Source organism: Branchiostoma lanceolatum, chromosome 14 (assembly GCF_035083965.1).
Source record: "Branchiostoma lanceolatum isolate klBraLanc5 chromosome 14, klBraLanc5.hap2, whole genome shotgun sequence".
In the NCBI taxonomy this organism is placed as follows: domain Eukaryota; kingdom Metazoa; phylum Chordata; class Leptocardii; order Amphioxiformes; family Branchiostomatidae; genus Branchiostoma; species Branchiostoma lanceolatum.
In genome coordinates this window covers 14,223,403-14,246,705 of record NC_089735.1, presented here as the reverse complement: position 1 = coordinate 14,246,705, position 23,303 = coordinate 14,223,403, and the positions used below count along the sequence as shown (strand labels likewise).

The following is a 23,303-nucleotide window of genomic DNA, read 5'->3' as shown; positions in this document are numbered from 1 at the left end:
AGTTAATTTTTTGGAAGAGGTACACTCCTGCAATTTAGCTGCACAGATAGAATTTTGCGTGCACAACATAGAATAAAGTAGAAATGTCAGCAAAACGTAATTACAAACCCTATATATTGCCTCTCTTAAGAACTTCAATCTGTAATTCTAGAGGTCACTTCAAAATTTTAGACATTGTCAAGTACATGTATAATTATCAAGCATAGTTTAAGGTCTCATTCATGAGTTTTTTCGCCCCATAGGCTAACATGTTATAAAACGTGTTTTACATGGGCGCGTTCGTAATGAAGCTATAGGAAATACACCAATGTTAATCATTTAATGTTGAGGACATCTACCCTAGATCATGTAAAAAAATTGCCAACAGTTTCACTACATGAAATATCTTTATATAGCAATTACAAACTGCACTTGGCTACACCCCCAAAAAGCCACTTTCCAGCTGTAAGCGCATGACCGCATCACACACGATGCCCTGACTGTGTACCTCCGACCTCGCGCGCGGCTGCCGAACTTTGCCTGCTAATTGCTTCAGATACAAACAGGCTTTCATCAGTTTGACGCTTGAGATCAGCTGGGGTAGCTAAAAGGGAATTTCCCACCGATATAGACACACGTTCATGCAGCCGTTCATATTTTTGGGCAACGGACTCTTTTAGGGTGCCCACTCAGAGTAATACATGAATGAGACCTTAAGAAAAGGTTTTATTGCAATACAGATTTGAAGAATATTCTGTATGCTAGTTTACAGCTTACAGTACCTTTACCTTATAGCCAAAAATAGCACTCGCATGAAAGCTCATCTGTGTTGGTAGAGTACATATTGGAAAATTTGAAACTTTGATCCAACACCAAGAGTTGAACTCACCATGAATTTTCGGATGGACCTCCAACCTTCGTCAGATGTTCGATCCACTGCGTTGAACGCCGGGAAGTCGGAGACGTGATGACGTCAGCAGTGAATAGCACTGGTGCACCCACAGTCAAAAATTAGGTGCACAGCTCCAATTTTAGGTGCACAAAGGTGCACATGCACCCAGTATTTCGAGCCCTGTAAACTGTATCTTTTTTTTTTCTCCAGTGCCTTTTCAACGACAGCAAACATTAGCCAGTTGGACCACTTCTTCTCCCTGCTGTTCAAGAGAGTGCTGCTAGGAGGCCAGATGTCCTCCAGTCTGCAGCCCGACGACAACAGTTCTGCAGTGATGGACATGATCATGGCAGTCCCAACACTGCACATTCCTGAGGACATTAAGGTACGCTTCTTGGTGAAAGTCAGGCATCCAAATTAAGAAAACTTGGTAAAAATTAGAGGGTTGGAGACAAAACATGCAGTTGGACAAAAAGTAGACATTCAACACTTAGATGATTAGATGAATCATAAAGAATTTGGCAAGAGTTCAAGCTGCATTAATTTTAGAAAGGTACTTACATTGTAGTTTGGGCCATCCTACACTTTGTTAACTCTTAAGATATTGCTTGGTAGGGCTCTTAAGCCATTTAGCTTATTCTACCCTCTTCATCTGAAATTATCAGGACAGTTATGTTTGTGTTGAATGTCAGTTTAGATGGCATGTCAACAGTTGAAAATCACAGTGTTGCATTGTTTAATTCTGAGGGAAGATTGTAGATTGAAACATTCGTTATTAGAAATCTAATGACATTTTGGCATCTAGATGTATGTTCAAACTTGATACGATTGCAATTTAGTCAGCAGGGCTGTCTCTAGGACCTGTCCCCCCGTCCCAGGGCAAAAATTTCCTCCCATTTGTCCATAAATCTTACCTTTATGACATGAAACCAATGGAAATGTATTTTCGGAAACTTAGAATGACAGATTTAACAACAAAAATCAATGGCATGGGCTGCCAAACACTGTGTTTGGGACAGAAAAAAAAGCTGGAGGCAGCCCTAATTTTATGTAAGACTTTTAGTCCAATGATTATTTCGCTTTGCTGAATAGCTTACCTCTTCAAACATGAGTGGCACCAAGTTACCCCACAAACGCACTGAACTGTCCAACTGTTCAGTCTGTTATCCTAAGTAATAGATCCTTGAAAAACCCTTAGGAATCCCCTTCACTAAAATGGCTGAAGCTCTGTTGTACAAGATAAATATTGGTCCAGTAGGGGAGGGAAAGGTTATGGTTCTAGTTGTAATGACTGTGGGTCTGTTATGGGTTAAATGACTCTGGACGTATGTGTGGATTTTGTGGACATGAATGAGTTTGACCTCTGACATAGCTTGCTTTCTGCTAAGTTCAAGTTTGCAGTGAGATAGATTTTGTTATATAACAGATAAAATGTACAATAATTCCAGAAAAGGCAGTGTTTTTCTGACATTTTTATGAAATGCGATTTGATAGGAGGCTCCATATGAGTTTCGCATTATTTTGTTATGATAGTATATACAGTAACTTGCTTATAAGTACATGTTTCTTTGTACATATGCCGTGCGATATTCTATGACCATTTAGTAACTCTAGTATCTTTGGATACATTTGAAATTCCCCAAATAAAAAAAAAATTGATATGGGACTCGTTCTGGTTTGATAGTGTGTTTATAAATCTCATAAATCAGCACTCATAAATCCTTGCTTAAGATATGCAGTCATGAATCCACTGATTAATCACAAAATGTCATATATTATACATTTGAACATAGTTTTCTTATGTGTGCAACCTTATTTCTTTCTCTACAAACATTTCGACACTGCTGTTTTCCTCAGACAGTGTAAATTATCATTAATTTTGTAAAGAAAGAAAATTGATAAGGTTGTGCATACAAAGTTACCAAGCTGATGAAACTATTCATTGGTATGTTATACATTGTACAGAGGCTACCTCAAAAGAATAAGTCAAGCCTTGCAAGTGGCTAGTTTTACTTGTGGTCAGCCATCCACCATAAACATATTAGATTCTGTAGCGTATCTCAATGTTGTAACTTGTTTGCAACTTATTGCAGTATCCGAAGAACTCCTACTTGCTTGTCCAACATGTCAAGCATTCTTCCATGTCTCTTTCCTATGTCCACAGACTCCATTGGACGCTGCTCTAAGTGAACTAGAGGCTGCCGACTTTGCCGACATGGTACGTTCTCCCTACAACAAGTGTGCTTCTTCTTTGTTAGGATTCTGTAAGCAACTCTGATATGCTTTTTGCCAAGGTACACAGCACCGTGCACTTTGTTTGCACTGGCTCAGTGCGTTGAAATACATGTAGGCCAAGTTGTCTTTAGTTTCGGGAGAAGAAGTTGAAACACACGCTTGAACGCTGTTGCCAAAATAACCGAGAATCATTCCCAGTTGTAATATTCTTAGATTTGTAACTGAATTCAAAGTTTTGCCAGCACAAAATGCTCTAAAAGTATCTTGATGACAACTTTGACTTCTATCAGATTCAAAATGTACATAGCGATCTAGGTTGTTACAAATACAACTCTTGAAAAAGCAGGAAACCTTTCAGTTCAGAAAACCAATGTTGTTACAGTGAAAAGGGATGTTTTTGTAGCTGTGTCCCGACTCCACATATGTCAACACTGACTTGAAAGGTTCCTATGTTAAGCTAGTTTCTGCTGTGTGCTTTCAAATAGTACTTGGTTGATAAAAGATGAAAGAACTAACTAGAATTAAAGTAAAGAAAAGAAAGTCTTAAACTTGATATACATTGTACTTGTAATGTGCTTAATGGTACTTTAGCATGGAAAATATGTTAAATTTAACACGATAAAATCAAGCATTTTTAAGTGCGGATCTGCACTGTAAACTAACATGTGAAAAGAGCTGCACTCAATATAGTACAAAAATCTACACCTGTTTTTAATTACTGAGCTGATGTTACGTTTTTTGTTTCTGTTGTGCCTGTAGTCTGATGACTACTATGATCTGAGGAGAGCATTCACAGTCCTGGGGAGCTGTATGTTCTATAAGGTAAGATGATGATAACAGTACTAGTACATGACTTTTTGTACATTGTGATACTTTTTTCATATATGTCTAGTTCAACAAGCTGTATAGTACATGTATAGCAATTGTAAGGCCACTGCAATTTAATTTCTTGGTTAACTGATTTTAGAAATAAAATTTAGCCCCCCCCCCCCAATCATGAAAACAGAAGGCTGGGGTGAAAACTTGTACCTGACCCTGTTCACTCCCTGAAATTGTGTGCACCAAAGTACAGACTTTCGTCTGAAATTCTGTTTTCATGTTGATTTTGGACTTTAGCTTCTTTTTTTTAAATACGTTAACCAACAAATTGAATTGGTGTGGCCTAAAGGTGTTGAATGACCAGACTTCCCCAAGGGGCTATATGGATTAACTATTACATGTACCAGATAGCTTTGCATGTCAATTGATTTTCATGCTGTCCCAGTGACAGGTATGAGGATAAAACAACAGTGTCAATGTGTGTGTGTGGGGGGGGAACACAATCATGTACATTTGTATATACTTACCAGGGAAACAGGGTGTCCTCTGAGTTTCCCTTGCAAAAAGAGGGGATCTAGTTTCTTTATTTCCTAATGTAGGGAAGAATGTCCAGAAGACGCCCTGACACCCAGCTAGCTAATACGGGGAATAAATGCTACAAACATTGCCAATTTCAGGGTCTCCTTGCCGCTAGCCACCTGCCCAGAGAAGACCTGCTGGACGTGTTCCTGTACTGTCGGTACTACTGTTTACTGGCGCTGGCGTCGGAGGAGAGGGTGGGTCAGCTGGTGCTGTGGAAGGAGGTCCATCCCACCCGCAGGTTCGACCCCGCCCACCGAGAGGCCGACGCCCAAGGTTACAGCGAACCTGAAGGACGGTGGTTCCTGCTGATTGTTGGTTTGGTAAGTATGCAACTGTGTATGATAGAAGTACACGTTGCCTGTTTGGTAAGGTGGTTTGGAACCCTTCTTTTGGACCTGAAAGTCGAGAGATCCCAGCTTTTTCTGGCTCACTTTCATGTTACTGCAGGAATGGGTTACAATACTCTGTCCACTTTTTATTGTTCTTGTAGGAGCTAGGATTTTGTCCTGGTATGTAGAACCTGTATGTACACATTAGGACACTTTGTGTAATGTGTATAAATTCTCAAGATCTTGTTGGTACATTGTATTAGCTCAAGAAAGCTGGGAAACAAAATAGTTAAAATATCTTAAAGTTTCCATGTCTGCATTTTCAATACATGTATACCAAATACAAGGGGTGTCCCTGTGGTGTAGTGGTCTGCGCTTCTGCTTCTTCACCACATCTGGTTCAAATTACTTGGACCAGAAGGACTGGGGTTCAAGCCCCAGGTAGGACACCTCTGGACAAGAGGGGCATTGAGTCATACCAAAGACTTTATAAAAATGGTACATACTTCTGAAACAGTATGGAAGTTAAACACACTTCACTGCCAGTGGACTAGCCCCCTGCTACAGTGATTGCACCACAGTGTGGCCCAGGGCTATGAAACGGAGATGGGCACTGCCCTATACATCAATAATGGTGTGGGAGGATTTTAACTTTTTTTATAAGAAATACAAACATCAATTTGTTCCCTCTCCAGAGACACTGGTTGTCTGCTACCCTACTGGAGGCTGGAGGATGTGCTGCCAGGTGAGTTGTCAGTTCTTCATGGCAGGTTCAATCTTCTGACACAAGAAAACTCTTTTGTACTTCTTCTGAATACCTAACCCAAACTGCTAAGGTGTGGGAGAACCATGTCCTTTGGATGATTAAGTACTACAGTAACTGAAAATCACTTGAATATAGTGGCAGGAAAATATAGCGGTTGGGGAAAATGGAGTATGTCACAGCACTTGATTTTAACGGTGAGAACAAACATCACTGTCTAAATGTTAGTGATCAAATATTTGCGATGAGGAAATTTTAGCGGTTGACTAGTGGCTGTCAAAGTAGCTAAAATGAAGTTACCGTTAACAAATCAAGAATTACAGTATCTAGCTGGGGAGACAACTTTACCTTTGAATAGATTTTTTAAAATTCATAGTCTCCAAGCTTTGGAGTGTTTATTTATTTATAATGACTATTCTATCCTGTGTTTCTGACTGTAGAGCGGAGGGTAGTGTGAGCCCAGACCCTTTCCTGGTGGACCAGACTAAAGCAGTCATCCTTCAGCTGGAGACACAGAATGTGGGAAACCTGTTTGAGGACAGGTATGTGTGGGAAATACATTTAGACATGTATTAGAGATTCCAACATAGTTGGTTCAAACTGTTGCAACACATGTTAAGATAAGGCCACACCAATTGAATTTCTTGGTTAACAGATTTTTATTTCTAATCTTACTAGCAAAAAAAAAATCATGAAAACAGAAGGCTGAGGGTGAAAACTTGCACCTGACCCTGTTCACTCCCTGATACTGTGTGCACCAAAGTAAAAACATTCCTCTGAGATTCTGTTTTCATGTTGTTTTTCCAATCTAGCATTTTTAAATTTTTTAAAAAATTCCGTTAATCAAGAAAATAAATTGGTGTGGCCTAAAGGCCAAAATAAAGTATATAGTCGACATTTTTTGTGGGACATTCCCTCAGACTGCATTGAGTTGCTAACTAAAAGGATTTTTAGCAAGGTTACGACAGAACAGAATATCTACGTACAATGATTTACCACAAACGTTCTGTCACAAAACAGCTGTATTTTACATCATCGGATTATGATCAATGACTGTTGCAAGAATGCCATGTATTTGCTGTCATAAACCTGTTGCACATTAGATTTGACAGGGCCCTTTCAGATATTGAAGATCAAAAGTACTGTAAATCAATTCATTGTTGTGGGGATTTCATGGTAGGAGAAGAAAGGAACTTTTTACAGTGTTTTAAGTTTGCTGTCCAAACAGCAATGTACTACAAAAACACATACTTTCGGTGTCTGGATTTCGCGGTGGAAAGTCACAGTGGAAAGTCACAGTAAAAACGGCAAAAATAAATTTAAACCACCTAAAAGAATATCAAGATTTACAGCATTTTGATTTTGTCGAGGAGGAGATTCTCAAAAGAGACATAGAAAATGAAAAACGTAGCACATTCTGTACATAATCAGTTCTAAATCATAATCATATCTAATCATATCTAAAAATGACAGATTCATCAAGCTACTGTAATTCTTGAGTTTATTCTAATGCTTTATTCCCCCCCCCCCCCCAGACTGCAGTCCCCGTCCAACCCTGCCCTGTCCTGTGCTGAATGGTTCCTCCCCTCCAGTAGAGAGAAGTCCGTCAGTAACGCCAGCAGCACCAGCAGCATCCTGGGAACTCCCGTCCTGGGCAGACACCAGAGCAGCTCACCCAAACCACTACGCCTCTTCCAGAGAAGTCCGCAGAGCTCATTCTTACAGGGTGAGTCAGATGTGATATTTCTTATTAATAATCTGACTTGATTGTTACATATGTGAAGGAGGTATTGTTATTGGTGTGTGTATTTGAATTTGTGGCGTGTTTGTGTGTGTATTGTGTGTGTGTGGGGGGTGTGTGGTGAGTATGTGGTGTGCGTGTGTGTGTGTGTGTGCTGTTTCACTTGGTGTTATGCCTGTCCATTCTTTGATATTATATATCAAATACTACATGTATGTCCTAACTGTATATATAGAATACAACACGGGGTATTCCGTATCACCCAAGGTACCAGCCCGACCGCGGGTCTTAGGCTGGAGGGCGATCTGACCCGCGGGAGGGCTGGGACTGAGGGTGATGCAGAATACACCGTGTTTGTTTATGTCATACCCACCCGAGAAAACACACATTTCAATGCGGAATGCACCAGAAGTTGAGGGAGTTTTGTGTGCTTGAACAAAAAACTGTTACTGTAACAGTTACAACATTTATTCCAACCTCCGAATCCGGTATTCGAATTTTCGCAACCGGCGGGCTCAAAATGCATTCTAAATATTCTATGGAAGCCTGTGTGATACAACTTACAGTGTAGAACCCCGTGTGATACGGAAAATTATCACACGGTCCGGAACACCTGTATCAAACGTTTTCTCGGCCCAGGTTTGACATAAATACAAATATGCTGACTAACATGTATATATCTCTGTTAGTACCAGGATCCAGGACCGAGGTAGACAGCATCAGCCACTCCGGTAGTGAACACAGCGGGAGTGGTGTGCCCTCCATGGGGGGAGACAGCCCACACTCCACACCTAGCCTGGGTCGCAGGCACTTCAGGAAACAATCCGAGGGATCAGGGTCAGGGCAGTCTGGGGAGAGTGGAAACAGCAGCGGACTTTTCAAGGTAATTAAGTTGACGTTAAAGGGGACCAATATTCAAAGTCAAGTTCTCATGTGTTTTTACCAGCCCGTCATAGTTCACGATCAGGGCTCTTCCACCGTTTGAAACATGCATTGTACTGATGGCTACTTGACTAACTGATTGACTATATCCAGCATAGTATAGTAGGCTTTTCAATTTTTAGTTTAAGCTATAGAACTTTCTTGATGACAAGTGTTTCCCTCCCGTATGCAACCTGCAAGACTTCAAAACCAATGTTCATTGCTGTCTCCTAGCATAACCATGTCCATCTTCCATTAACCTAGTTCTATGCCTAGAAGTGCTCAACTATGGCCTTGTGTGAAACTACAAAAGAAAAGATGTTTAAACCATGGTCTTAACAATTCACATGTCATGGAAATTTTGAACTATTAGAGTTACAAGAATATTCATCAATCAGTGACTAAGAAAAGGTAACGAGATACGTACCTCCAAATGTCGATGTCAACTGTACATCTTGATCACGGAGTGACCTAGTCTCGCGAGAACACGAGACTAGGTCGAGACTTGTGAAGATTGTCCTGCCTCCCCCGCCTCCTTGTTGAACTATAAGGTAACACAGGCTTTTTTGTGAGAAGATTCCAACAGCTATGTTCTAATAATAATGTAAACTTTCTTACTTTGTGTTTTAGGTGAAGAGCAAGAGATTAATTCCGGATGCTTTTGAGATGTCCAACATCAACAGAGTACTGGTGGGACAAGACAAGGAAGAACTGTCTTATTCAACAAAGTATGTACATGTGTTGTATCATCATCTTTTAGTCACAACTTGGGTATTCTTTAGGTCTTAAAAATACTGACTTTATGCATGACATACGTATAATAGCTGCACATCGATTTTAACCACTTTGCTTAGCACATACAAACTTATAAGTTGTTCATACTTAGATATTACCCTGCACCTTGACTTCTGTCATATGTTTGTTGGTCGCTTTTCATTTAGTTCCTAAAGACAGAAGTTTAAGGGTCCGACAACATATAACAAAGATACAGGTTACATGATTGAAGTTTTAATAAATCTGTTAACATACATGTATAGTCCTTATAAATCCATAAACATACATCCTAATACATATTTACTATTACCACAAAAAAAACATAACAAAATTAAGGGTGGCATATGGTCCTTGTCTGTTTGTTCGTGTTGTTTCAGTTAATTTCAAATCAAAAAAGTGTCTTAAAAGATGACAGGGTAGGGGCTGTACATGTGTCTGTTGGAAGACTGTTCCGGACATAGTTATGATACTGAACCACCCCCCTCCCCCTTCCAGACTCACCTGTGGCGTAGATAACACCTTGTTCCACTACCTGACTGTGAACTCGTCGTCGGGCGTGGTCGTGTGCCCCACCCAGCAGGACGTTGGTCGGCTGGGCGGGGCCCTCCACATGGATGTCATAAGGAATTTCTACCGCTGCTGCCAGACTATCCACGGCATGTTCGAGAACAGTGCACAAGTCAAGGTACAAAATGATATACTTTCAATACATTGTGTATGGTTCAAAGAGTTTACTTTGAATTAAAGCAAGATGGTACACATTTGAGAACAGTGCACGAGTCAAGGTACAGAACAATAATTTTACTTTCAACACGTTGTGTATGGTTAAGAGTTTACTATAAAGCAAGATGGTACATGTTTGAAAACAGTGCACAAGTCAAGGTACAGACTACATGCACATTGTACTTTCAACATGTTGTGTATGATGAAAGGTTTATCCTAAAGCAAGATGGTACACATTTGAGAAAAGTTTACAAGTCAAGGTACAGACTACATCATACTTTCAACATTTTGTGTATGGTTAAGGGTTTATTCTGAAGCAAGACAGCATGTTTGAGAAAAGTGCACAAGTCGAGGTACAAAAACATTGTACTTGCAACACATTGTGTTTGGTCAAGTTTTTTACTCTAAAGCAAGATGGCATGTAAGTTGGCAGTTGTACTTGTTGAAATCTGCAGTCTTGGCGTTTCCATCTGAATGTATCTTTGACCTGATCTGCATTCTACTTGAAGGGTTTGCAGTTCTTTATAGGCGACATTCATTTGGCTAAAGATGTGGCATAAGTGTGTATGGTTAACTTGAGGTTGTCAACTACTATCGCCCATTCGTTGGGCTAAAGAGTATTGAAATTGAAGGATATAAGAGGGCAGTGTGTTAAGAACAATGTCATCCATTCATACTGTAACGTTGTGTACCCACCCTCACAGGAGCTGAGAGACAGGAACGTTGATGGTCCCCTGCATGCGGAGAGTCCCCTGGGTGTCATCACAGAACAGGGTGTCCTCTTCCACTGTGGACCGGCCAACCTTAACGACTCCAAACGGGGAACAACTCCTACCATCACCTACTGGGTTGTAGGGTAGGTACCATGGCAAAAAATTACATTTTATACCTGTAACATCTTTTGTTTAACCTTCTCCCTACTCCCACACCTTGTACCAAATCATTTATATCCGGCATGTCTTACATGCATTTCATATATCACTCTTTCATTCTTTTTCTCACCCACTCTCCCTCTTGATTTCTGTTATTCACTTTTATCTTCACTGTAACAAAATTTCATGGTGTAAGGAAAATTGACTTTTTCACTGAACTTTAACTTCATGCCTTGGGCAAATGCACAAAAAAGTTGGTGATGTTATGGGGAAGGATGAGGAGTAGTAGGTATCGTATTATACTAAATGTTGTAGAGAGATGGGGAGGGGGCGAAAGGCTGATGTTTTTTCATGGTGATGATAACTTGATGGTAGAGTAGTGACCGTGTGAAAACCATGAACATAAAGTTACAATGAAAGAAACAATAATTACAGTATTCGATTACAAATATGATACAGCAAAACTGTAAATTCGTATTTATCTTGTGGTAAGGAGGGGAAAAGAGGTTTTTGCTTTGTTCTAACTGTGTGGTGCAAAATAAACATACAAAGCAAACATATTGGAGGGTCACAGTGAAAACTGCAAAAATAAAATCAGCGCTTAAGTTTCAAAATTTACAGTACCATGCTTCCATTTGTCACTATTATGGTAACTTTTAGCTATTTGACTGTAAAATTTATTTTCAGATTTGCAGTTGCTTTCCATACTTATGTTGACCCATGTTCTATGTTGTTTCACCCAATACAGGAGACTGTACATGGCCAATGAACCCAAGGAGGTGTTTGTGTGCTTCCAGGACGGAACACAAGACAATGTAGTGGAGATGGCCTTCAAACTTCTCTTTGGCACAGACCTCTGACGGTCTTCTGACTCCCAGTATAGGAGACCACCATTATTTGTAACATAAAGACGTGATTACACATAGCTGAACACGGCAAATAACCTTTGCGCTAAAGTCTATGAGTTTGAAAAGAGTTGTACATACGGAGTGCTGATAAAAACTTCTCAGTTTCTATTGAAGGTTTAGATCTCAGCCAGCTGTATTTTTGTAACTTTGTAAAGGCTTACAATAAGTTACATGTACATGTACATTGTAGTTCGATGGAGGCAACAGCATCATGTAATGGATATCTGTGATTATCAACCTTACACCCATATCCATGCCTCCATTTTTTTCCACAAAAAAGATTGTTATGCCCTTTACTTGGATGTTGCAGCAACTAGTTTGAAGCCTTTTTGTTAAAACTGTACCATTCCTACCTCATGTACATGTAACTACCATGAACATTCCCATTACAGCATTCACTTCTTTCTAAAAACTTGAAAACACAGGATACATGTAGGTTGTTTATCTTTGCTGTCACAAAGAGTCTAAATCTGGGGAATGATAGGATATTTGGAGTTTCTTGTTTCACAACCAGGAATCTCACCTGCTGACAGTTTGGTGTCTGTCAGACACCTTCTTCAGAGTTTCTGACTGGAGTACTGCTTCTAGCTGCTATGGAGTATATCTCGGCAGTAAATACTATAGGAGGCAGTATGGATCAGGAAGTCATCACCAGTGATGAACTGAGATGAGGGGGGATAAAAGCTCAGCCACGTTTGGGATTGCGTTCTCCCTGCAAAAGCGCCACCTACATCGGCTACTTATAGCGTTGAGAAGCAGTACTCCAGTCAGAAGCTCTGAAGAAGGTGTCTGACAGACACCGAAACGTCAGCAGGTGAGATTCCTGGTTAGTGAAAAAAGAAACTCCAAATATCCTATGTTCTACCAACCTGATGAAATTATTTTTGGAACTGGGGAATCATAGTTTCACAGTTATCCTTTTGAAAAGAAGAAACTTCATATTTTGTTGTTATGCACGTTTGCCTAACTTTCAAACATCCAAAAGAAATGTATCCACTGGATATTCAGAATCATTTTAAGAAATTGTATAAAGGCATTCCATTGCTATCTTCTATACTTTTCAGTGTAAACGTATGTAGTTATGAAGTGGTGGAGTAATATTTCATTTATTTCTATCACAAGAGAGCCTATTTTTAATGCAATGTATGAGCACATTCCTTTGTGTGACATCTACTAATATAATTGAAGGCTTTTGTTTTATCAATATGAATACTTCTCATTATTCAAAATGGAAAATGAATTTGTCAGAAATCAGCATTCCATTTATACGCCAAAAATAGTTACTCAAGCAACTGGATGAAATTTTATCCAGTTGCTTGAGTAACTATTTTTGGCGTATCTTACTACCTTGATGTCTAACCGTCATCAACGTATTCCATTTATAAATTGGAGACATACATTGTAAATAAGTCAATAATGTTGTCACCTTGTACAGTCTTTTATGGTATAGAAGGTTTAGAAAATTTTCATATGTTTGTTGGATAATAGTGTTATCAGTGTATACATATGTACAGAGTAATTTTGTATCATGTTTGTATTCAATTTGTCACTATTCCTTGGTAATGGAATAAAGGGAGAGTGGAATGTAAGCTACATTCTGTCCTGTGTGTGATGACTTGACAATACACAGTTTGACATAGTGCTGCATACCGGTACCAGTACTGTAAAAATTGATTAGGTACAGGTCCAAAATACCAGATCATTGTACCAATATAAAGTGCTTATTTTGTGACTGATCTCCTGACCTCATGGTCATGTGACACCAAACGTGACCAAAGTGACACCTTGGAACAGCGTAACTAATATGCAACAGATCATTCAGGCAGGCTGGCAGTTTTGATAGCAAGGCTAAGGGAGTTTGGTGGTAGGAAACTTAGTTATGTTCTTTGAAAAAAGATACTGACAAGTTGAAAACAGTTTATCTATGTTTCTATCATTATTGAAGAAGTTCAGAAGAACGCATTTTAATTTTTTCAAATTTTTCAGGTACAGGTACAGGACCTGTACCTAAACCTCTGTACCTGTACCTGATGTTTCGTTTAGGTACGCAGCACTAGTTTGACAGCTCTGTCTTTTCTTTGGGCCACATTTAACAGTTGATATTAGGCTTCCTCTATGCCGTCTGTTCCTTTAGGCAATGTTAATTTGATTATATGGATGACATCAGTACGTGCATCAATTTTATCCATAAAAAGAGGCTGCAAAATGAGAAAATACATGCTGTAGATTTAAAAAAGATATTTTTGAAAACAGATACTAATGTCGTAGAATGCCAAAGTCAATTTCAATGTTAAAGAAGAAGTTTAAAAAAAAAAATGAATCTATATTTCGGTATACCATAGTGTGTTTAGTTTTGTTCATCCTTCCTGACCACGTAGATTTCATACAGAAGGCAACTTTTTTCCCAAACCTTTTTTTATTCGCACACTAGCATCAGTTTTGGAGTCCCCCGAGGATGTCATCGGTATAATTAAATCAACATGGCCTTACAAGGAAAACATTGAAACAAAATATTGAATCACCAACGACCTAGACTTTATTGTTTTAGCGACTTCTATCCAGACTTTCTGGCCAATACTTTAAGTTTACAATAACGAGCGGGGCCCTTTCAAATAAAAAAACGTTCCCACCTATCCTTTTCATTTGTGTATCTGTTCTGGGCATATTTTGTGACTATTTCCGCCCCTTTCCCTACAGTACTCCCTCTTCCACCATCTTTGAAACTCAAAGGCTATTATTTTTCACATTTTATATAATCTTTCCTTAGTACAGGAGGGTTGAAATGATTTACTAACTGCATCTTGAATCTTTAATACTACACCACCTGACAGAAAGACATCGTACCTTGATATTTCTGATACATATTCTTTCCACTAAAAATGCCATTTTTATTGTTATTACTCGCTGACTTTAATGAGCAACACGCAGGAAACCTAACAGTTGATAGTTGATAACACCTGGTCAAAAAATCGCAATGGATCAAAAGCGCAATGTGGCGGGGGGAAATATCAATGCAGCACCGCCACAAGTAAAACTGCTAGTATCACGGTGCAGTCCTTCAATGAACAGCTAGAGGTCGCTTTTGATACCTCACCATGGTGCTGATTGTACTCTATGCATGAACCAGTTGCAACACGTTATACTCAAAAGTTACGAAAAAGTTGTTTCGAAGGTCATTTATTTGGGTGGAAAAGTAGGGCAAGGTCAATGACATTATGTAGAAATGGGGTGGGGTAATTAGGTAATGGACGTGACCAGATTTTTGTGTGTGGAGTTGGGAGAACTTCAACGTACTAGTGTGATAGCATAGGTCCCTCGTCACATTATCATTTCTAAATACCAACGTTAGTACACAAACATACAAATATTCACCATCAAAGATCTTCAAGCAAGCTGGTGGTGTTTATCGGGCTCAAATTTGACCTCGCATGTCAGATGTGGGAGTTCGTAGTTCAATAGTGACTCTTCATTATAAGAGAACAAACCGGTTAGACTTTATTTGATACAGAAGTCAGTTTGTGTGACCTCACGTATTAGTCTAAGACTTGGTCGTGCTGCCTTGGTCATTATCACTCATACACTAGCATTGAAGAACTACGAGCTGGTACACACGAGGCACGATGTACGACAACTGTCGTAGGACAGTGGCCTAGGACAGTTCTCGGTTCCCACACAACGACTGCGAATCCCGCCGCGCGCCGCACTGCGGTCACACTGACGTTGAAGCTCTGGTGACCCGCCGCGGCCTGGGGCAGCGCGCTTTCAAAATGGCGGGACAACAAGCACTGTTGTTGTGCCAAAATCGTATATCATATCAAAGCCAGCCAGAACCTGACTTCTCTGGCTGACTGGAGCTTCTCTGGCTGGCTTATACGATTTTGGCATCGTGGGGATCTGCTTGGAGATGAAAGGTCCAAGCTGCTAAAAATCCGACCGGTCGGCCAGCTTTGACGCAAGACTTCAGCCGGTAAGGTTAGGTGTGTGAGATTTGACTGATTTAACGTTAGACTAAAGCGTCGAGGCGACGGTGAATTTAGCGTCATATGTAGCTCAGGAATTTAGCGTCGAGCGTTGTCGACACTATCTTACGTTTAATGCAAGGAGGTTTCCGCAAAATGTGGTATTCAGCATGTATTAATATACAGTTTTGACGCGGAACTAGATAGTTGAATCTTGCGCAAAGTGTTGAAGTCGGTTGGGAAGCGTCATTATCCAACGTAATTCGTAATCAGTGACAGGAGTGGGGTGTGCCTGTAGTATGATTGAATGTCACTATACGAGGGATGATCAATAAGTCCTCGGCCTCACCCAGAAATAAGGTCCACAACTCAGATTTTGGGGTATGATTATGAAGTTTGACATATGCATCTTTAAGCAATATCCACCAAATTTCAAATTATTGTGGTCAATACCTTTTAGTTGACGTCCATTTGAAAACTATCAGGTAAGTGACGAGAAAAACAAGGGTACACTGTGGTCAGAGTTGTGTGGGTCGAGTTCTTCATACCATGAGTCGACATAAAATCTGCGAAGACATTGTCAAAATGTTTGATAAAGATTCCCTTCTTATTTCAACTAAAAAGAAGTGGGTTTCTGACTTTCAGCAGAGCTAGTCGGGCCACAGCTCAATTGTCCATGTTTTTATCCTTCTACCTCACCTAATGTTACTGAACGCCGTCTGTAAAGTAATGAATGATTTGAAGTTTGGTGGATATTGCTAAAAGATGTCATACTACATAATTATGCCCCAAAACTTTGAGTTGTGCACCTTATTTCTGGGTAAGGCCGAGGACTTATTGATCACCCCTCGTATGCTGTACTATGTAGTAACTGGCCTTCAGTGTTTTTTCTATATTTATACTCACTGAGTCCTGATCTATCCATTCGCCCAAACAGAAACATGAAACACACGGGTAGTGGACGAACTGTGTGCAGGCCAACGTCCAAGTACTTTGGCATCATCCTAGTATTCGTAGTCATTGGGAGCTTGGATCTGTATTATTATCAGGTACATGATTTACAGTTGAATTACGATTGAGTGAAACATGCCAGCCACTATCTCACTGGACCCGCGACACGTTGGCGACCTCGCTGCGTCCTAAATTAGATTTGTGTTACCCTTGACTTTATCATGGGAATATCACGCAAAACGTACAAGTATTACAAGAAACACAAAAAAAAACACAAAAAAGATTCGTTTTTTTTTATCATTGAGCGCGCTGGAAAATTGCTCAATCGCAGTGAGGTCGCCAACGTGTCGCGGGTCCAGTGAGATATAAGGCCTCATGCAAAACTATGCATACCCTCGCGATATGCAAGGCAATGTGGGAATAGAGATTTTGACGTATTCTATATGGCAAGGCTAATCAATTCTGGGCAGCTACAGTAGCACCTTATAAGGCATGCGCATTTGTCTAGTTCACTTGTGATTATATAATTAGTAAGAGTCGACCCCAAGTCACCGAGAGGGTTTTAGATAATATTTGTAATAAGTTTAAACTATTTCAGATAAAAGAATATTTCAGTCAATAGTTTTGAATTTTTCATAACAATTAAAAATGAAAGTTTGAATATCTTTGAACTTATATAATAACATGTATATGTATATGTTGAAAATATTTTGAGACTAATTGCAATTAAGATATCTCTTTATTTAGAACAATTTTCAAACATCTATGTGATTTTTCACTGTTTGAATATGTTGGAACAATTCGCAACATATTCCAAATATATAGTAGATGTTGGTTATTGGAAATATTGCCCCCACAACAGTTGGTGCTATTGAATTGGGCTCTATTGTCTGCCTCTGTACATTTTTAGATTTCACTGCTGGACACTTATGACTCTTTTGTGGTGAGCTGTCCATGCATGGTATCCAAGCATAATTCCCCGTAATTTGCAGATATGTGTGAATTGCGCTATTCCCAGCCTACTGACCCAGTTACACAAATATTTCTAAATGTTCAAATAAATGTTAGAAATTGTTCTCAACCGTTTATCTCTATTACCGTTAGATTGCTTGAAAGGTTTCCCAAATGTTAGAACAAAATACGACAGGCAGTCACACCCACACGGTAATTTGGAATTGACTCTTCCAGAAATCCTTTTTTATTTTATTCTTACAGGAAACATCCTGGATCAGGAACACAATGATGAAAGCACATAGGTTTACTGAGAAAACGTCATATAATGTGTCTCCATTTGTAAACCGATGGAATCAGTCAGGATCTAACTCTCAATCGGTTGTATCTTTGACTAAGAAGACTAAGGGCTTATCGAAGGTCTTGATTAATATTGTTAAAGAAGTATTAGACCAATCGAAAAAGCCGACAAATCTACAGCTGTCGACAGGAAATAAGCAATTAACATCAACTTTAGAAAACATCGATGCATTTCCAATAGTTAAACCCAAAGTAAATTCAAACTTTGCACCTTTCAACATGGTAAATACATCATTTTCTCCTTCGGCTTACGTGAAAAAACTACATTTTTCATTACCATCTACGCCTGAAAGAGAATTTTTCGTAGGAGACATGTTTTATGTTGTTTTCCATGCAAACGATGAACTTAATAACACGGTTACCAATATTGGAGATTTCTACCGAGCGTCCATTATTTCAAAAAAGTCCAAATCTGGTGCAGTTGGCATCATCACGGATCACCAGAACGGAACGTACACCGCCATGTTCCGACTGTTGTGGAAGGGGAAGGTTACCATCAGAATACAACTGGTCCTCCCACGACAGACCATCGATGTTATCGAAAGAATCAGCCGCGAACGTCCTGTAGATCTCATCAAGTTCCAAAAGCGCTATACTGTAGGACAACAAAAAGTAGACACACCGTGTAACGTAGACCCGGTCATCTTCAAGAACAGTGCAGTTTGTAACTACTCGGACCCACATGCTGGCGTCTGGTGGTATTGCGAGAAACCCGCCAACATTTCTTGTAATTCTTCAGGGTATCACGCTGCGCTCAGATACGAAGGAGAATATCTTTTGAGAACTGGAGAAGAAAAGCTTTTTGGCAGGTAAGATAACACTTAATACCTACCTACCTACGTACACAGGCCAGAAGCTGGCCCCTTGCTTTCCAGGTGGACCCTCCAAGAAGTCCTGTCCCTTGCTCTAGCCTCTGCTTCCCGAATGTTTAACCCAGTGTCCTTTACAATCTGGTCTTTCCATCTCTTAGTTGGTCCTCCACGGGGTCTGGGTGTAGTGAACTCCTGGCTGTAGGCTTTGTAGACTAATGTCTGTGGGGGTCTTCTTATGACATGTCCAAACCACCTCAGTCTTCTTGTCTGTACTATGACACTTAGTATTGATATAGCAATTCTGTAGGAAGATTGTATTGATTTGAATGATCATAGCTCGATAATACTGGTCACTAAAAATGTTGCATAAATGATTGCCGTTATGAAGTGCTACAGTAAAAATATTAAAGTCCGTATGTTGGTAATCCAAAGTGCTGATGTGCATCAACTATGATTAGAATTTTGTTATTTATTTGCAAACAAGAAATACGCACTGTCCATCAATTAAAACAAACTTATCTTGTTTGAAAACTCAAGACAACAAAATAATTCAGCTGTTATAAAAATTGTATTGGTGAAATCAATGGATACCCACAACAAAATACATAACGACCTAGTATCATCTCAGCAACAACATATAGAAATTATATCATATAATTTTGTACCTTTCACATAACGACCTAGTATCATCTCAGCAACAACATGTAGAAATTATATCATATAATTTTGTACCTTTCAAATTACATTAAAAAAAAGCCTTCTCGCAGACTCACTAGCTAGCAAAACCGAATGATAACATAAACCTCGCGCACCCAGGAGGAAATATCATATAAAGTAATATTTCATATATGGGCAACTGTCTTGACTGTAGATGGCCTGTTGTTCGCCAGTGTTCTACAAGAACGTTTTACATTATTACACACACACACACACACACACACACACACACACACACACACACACACACACACACACACACACACACACACGCATGATGTATTCTTAAGTTACTTGGCCAGCCAGTTCCTTTAATTTTTGTGATTTGATTACAGGGGAAGTAGCGCACTGAAGATGCCTATATCTGGACATCCATCTAAGATAAATGTGAATAAAGGTACGTCGCATTTCTTTGATTCATTTCTGATGTGATACTAAATTATCAACCAAATCATTAATAAAGACAAGTCAAACAAAAAAATTAAGTCAAGCAAACTGCAGCTGTATTTGAAATATGTCTATTTGAGCTAATGCATACGAATAAGGGCATCATGTTATAAGTGAGATAGTGTCAATTCCAAGACATCGAGAGGGTTTTCAGATAATATTACTAATAAGTTTGAACTATTTTAGATAAAAGAATATTTCTGTAAAAAATAGTTCTAAATTTTGTAAACAAAAATGAAAGTTTGAACATGTTTGAACTTATCTATATATTTTGGAAATATTTTGTAAGTAACTGCCCAAACATCTCTTTATTAAGCACAATTTTCAAACATCTATTATGATTTTGTCATTGTTGGAACATGTTCAAACAATTTGCATCATTTTCCCAATGGTAGATTTGGGCTACTCCCATGAAAGTAGGTGATAATCACGCACTACTGTCTGCCTCTGTATATTTTTAGATTTCACTGCTGGACACTGCTGACTCTTTTCTGTTGAGATGTCTAGCATGGCACCCAGGGATAATCTCCAATAATTTGCAGAGATGCGTGAATTGCCCTGTTCCCAGCCCACTGACCCAGTTTCACAATGTTTTTAGAAATGATGAATCTATGTTGCAACAGTTAAGAAACTAATACAAATAACATGTTCAATGTTAGAAAGTTTTCTAACATGTTGGAACACATTAGAAAATATTTAGAACATCAACTGAATGTTAGAAATTGTTCCAAACAGTTACTTGACTCACATTGATTGTAACAGGTTTTGTTAAAACAAAAGGCAACAAACACCCACTCGGTAATGTGGAATTGACTCTAATGCTTCTCATGGTGTTTTTCGAACTATTTGAACACAGGAGGCGATGTCTTGGCCAATCGCAGACGATGTGTCAGTGGACTGACTACTCCACAGATATCTGGGTTTTACCAGCAGGGCGTTTGGAGCTCCCTCGTCTGCAAGAACAGACATTTCTCTCAGGCATCGGAGTGGCAGCAATGCCTTCAGGGGAAAACTCTTCATTTTTTCGGCGACTCTACTATTCGGCAGTGGTGGGAACATTTGGTGCGGATCTTGAATTTGACAGAAACAGATATTTCGGAAGCCATTTCATGGACAGGGCCATTACTTGCCAGGAGCCCTGTTCATGACATCACGGTTAACTATCGGATCCATGGACCACCGTATCGTTGTCAATGGACCCGCACGTTTCTTATCAAGTACGTCGCCAACGCAATTGATGAAATCAAAGGAGGACCAAACGATGTGGTGGGCATCACCATGTGGGCACATTTTACATCGTACCCTGTGGAGGTCTACAGGAAGAGAATCGAAGCCGTCCGTGCTGCAATAGAACGTTTACTACACAGGAGTCCTGAAACTCTGGTGGTGATCAAGTCGGCAAACACACGAGAGGGAGGTGTGATCATTGCCGGGGATTGGCACGCGTACAGGCTGGACCGGGTTATGCGGGAAGTGTTCCATGGGATGAAAGTTGTTCTCGTAGACGCTTGGGAAATGACAAATGCACAACACTGGCACGAGGACGCCATCCACCCTGCCGAGGACATCATCGTACAGGAACTAGAGTTTCTTTGTTCGTTTGTTTGTCCCCTGTGAATTCTGAAAGTTCAAAAACATTGGTCATTAATCTCCATTGGTAGCTCCCACTTTTCATGCAAATAGATGCATGAAAACAATTATATAGTATTGTTATTAGAATTATTCAGTTGAGGCTAGAGCGGTTTCTGCAATGACGGCCAGATTGATATATCTATAATTTTTTGTCATATTTCTTTCTTCTCCTCCTTCTTCTTCTGTCAAATCTTCAATGGGCGTCATCTCAGAAGTCCCTAGGCCACATGAGCTGAAATTTGGTATACTGGTAGAGTAGGTACATCCCCCCAACACACTTTTGTAAAAATATACCTTCGGTTTTCAGAAACTGTAGTAATTTAGCATCTAGAGCAGAACTGGATAGATTTCCTTTAGACTTAGATATATTTGTACGTTTTATTCATTATTGGCTACGCTTGTAACAGATGGAGTATGATAGACATCCATTACAAGTTGCTGCTCTTTTGTTTCAACATAACTCTATTACAAATAGTCGTAGAAGAGCCCTGTTACAACGTGTAAAAGAAATGTTAGGCTATAGTAGATACTCCTATCTGTTGTACTCTAAGACTTGTAATTCATTCAGCGACACCAAGTCAGTGTGTACTATGATAAGGTCCAGAATTACCGATATGTACATTCAAACTATCTGTCATAATTTGAGTATGGATACTGGCAAGCTAAGGTTTTATAAGACATGCAAAACATCATTTACCATGGAAATTATCTAGAACTGGATGATTTTGATTTTCGCTCTGCAATTAGCAAAATTAGAATTATTGCCGACACCCTTGAAATAGAGAGAGGGCGGTACACAACTTACCTGTGTCAGTTACCAAACCGCCGGCGCTTAGGCAACCAACATGATTTTAATGAATGAATGAATGAAGACCTTTACTGCACATTTCTTCCAAACTTGGCTAAGAACAGGTCGCAACAAAACAAAATAACAAGTACAGTTAACGGATACAAAAGAATATGATATCATTAGATAAATTCTACTTTTCCTCGCTTTTCTGTTATAGTAGATATAAAAGAACAGACGTGTTTTTCAATGGAAGGTTTGTCTAGTCGCATTAATTAGGAATATGAATTTTTGTACAGTACCTAAATGTGTGAAGTAAGGAAATAGGTTTTCTACAAGCTTATACAGTTCATTTCTTTCTTTGGTATATAATCCACATTCTACTAAAAAATGACATTCGTCTTCTATTCTATTCAAAGTACAATATTTACATAATCGTTGTTCTAGAGGAGTACGGGTATGTCTTCCCGTTTCAATATGTAGTTTGTGGCAGCTGATTCTTAGTCTTGTGACTGCATTCCTGTCCCCCATCTTTGCATTACTTAGATATTTTTCTTCATTATATATAGTTTTAAATAATCTATATGTTCTTAACTTATTTTTGGCAGCCCCACCTTTGTTGTCGTTATGTATTTCTTTTAAAAACGTTTGGAAGTAAATGTCTTTTATCCGCTGGCCAATGGAACTAACAATTTGGAACGTATTTGTATTATGTATTGGAAGGTGCCATAAGAAAGCAAACCCGCTCTCCTCTAAAGACTTACGTATTCCTGTCGCCCAACATTTCACACCAGATTTGTCTAGATCTAACTGGCAACAGAAAGCATCTGCTTGAAAACTGTCGGCTGGCACATTCTGGCGAAGTCTAAGGAAATATTTGACGGCATTTAGCGAAGCCTCCACTTGTATGTATTCCTAATTCCGCCCTTGCAGCTAGGCTGCAAGCAGACCTAGGTACACGTAATGATTGTTTGCAGAATTTTAAATGAACTGATTCAATTGGACAGGAATTTGAACTTTTGAACGATCCCCATATTTCAGAGCCGTAGAGAATAATGGGTTTAACGCACGCATCAAAAAGTTTGTTTCTCACAGAAATTGTGGCGTCGGCATTGTCTAGAGATTGGTTGTTGCCGGACAAAGCTTTCT

At 39.4% G+C, this 23,303-nt stretch overlaps 3 protein-coding genes across 5 annotated transcripts in view; all 3 read left to right on the top strand.

Moving 5' to 3' along the window:
* Positions 1–11,714, top strand: part of LOC136448161 (protein inturned-like) — a 30,758-nt gene extending 19,044 nt beyond the window's left edge. For all 3 annotated transcript variants that reach the window (XM_066447335.1, XM_066447334.1, XM_066447338.1), the window contains 12 exons: positions 1,082–1,256; positions 3,036–3,089; positions 3,866–3,928; positions 4,603–4,827; positions 5,532–5,581; positions 6,040–6,141; positions 7,135–7,325; positions 8,030–8,223; positions 8,892–8,989; positions 9,531–9,720; positions 10,463–10,614; positions 11,379–11,714. In XM_066447335.1, the coding sequence (XP_066303432.1) occupies positions 1,082–1,256; positions 3,036–3,089; positions 3,866–3,928; positions 4,603–4,827; positions 5,532–5,581; positions 6,040–6,141; positions 7,135–7,325; positions 8,030–8,223; positions 8,892–8,989; positions 9,531–9,720; positions 10,463–10,614; positions 11,379–11,490 (1,606 nt within the window). In that variant the 3' untranslated portion in view covers positions 11,491–11,714. The remainder of the gene's footprint in view (positions 1–1,081; positions 1,257–3,035; positions 3,090–3,865; positions 3,929–4,602; positions 4,828–5,531; positions 5,582–6,039; positions 6,142–7,134; positions 7,326–8,029; positions 8,224–8,891; positions 8,990–9,530; positions 9,721–10,462; positions 10,615–11,378) is intronic.
* A 3,691-nt stretch (positions 11,715–15,405) lies between these two features.
* Positions 15,406–23,303, top strand: part of LOC136448588 (NXPE family member 3-like) — a 33,857-nt gene continuing 25,959 nt past the window's right edge. The window contains exon 1 of the mRNA XM_066448202.1: positions 15,406–15,515. The gene's annotated coding sequence lies outside the window, so the exon portion shown is untranslated. The remainder of the gene's footprint in view (positions 15,516–23,303) is intronic.
* On the top strand, positions 15,414–22,497 carry LOC136448587 (NXPE family member 3-like). Its single transcript, XM_066448201.1, has 5 exons — positions 15,414–15,505; positions 16,435–16,546; positions 17,664–18,568; positions 19,624–19,685; positions 20,592–22,497. Exons 2-5 carry the CDS (start codon positions 16,439–16,441, stop codon positions 21,350–21,352), a joined length of 1,836 nt encoding a protein of 611 aa, XP_066304298.1. The 5' UTR covers positions 15,414–15,505; positions 16,435–16,438; the 3' UTR covers positions 21,353–22,497.

What these genes read in the sequence shown, in the direction of transcription:
- LOC136448587 (XM_066448201.1), top strand. Translation starts at nt 16,439, where the DNA reads ATGAAACACACGGGTAGTGGACGAACTGTGTGCAGGCCAACGTCCAAG. An exon ending in TGGATCTGTATTATTATCAG is followed by an intron (nt 16,547 to 17,663) that starts GTACATGATTTA and finishes TTATTCTTACAG; the next exon opens with GAAACATCCTGGATCAGGAA. An exon ending in TAAGATAAATGTGAATAAAG is followed by an intron (nt 19,686 to 20,591) that starts GTACGTCGCATT and finishes ATTTGAACACAG; the next exon opens with GAGGCGATGTCTTGGCCAAT.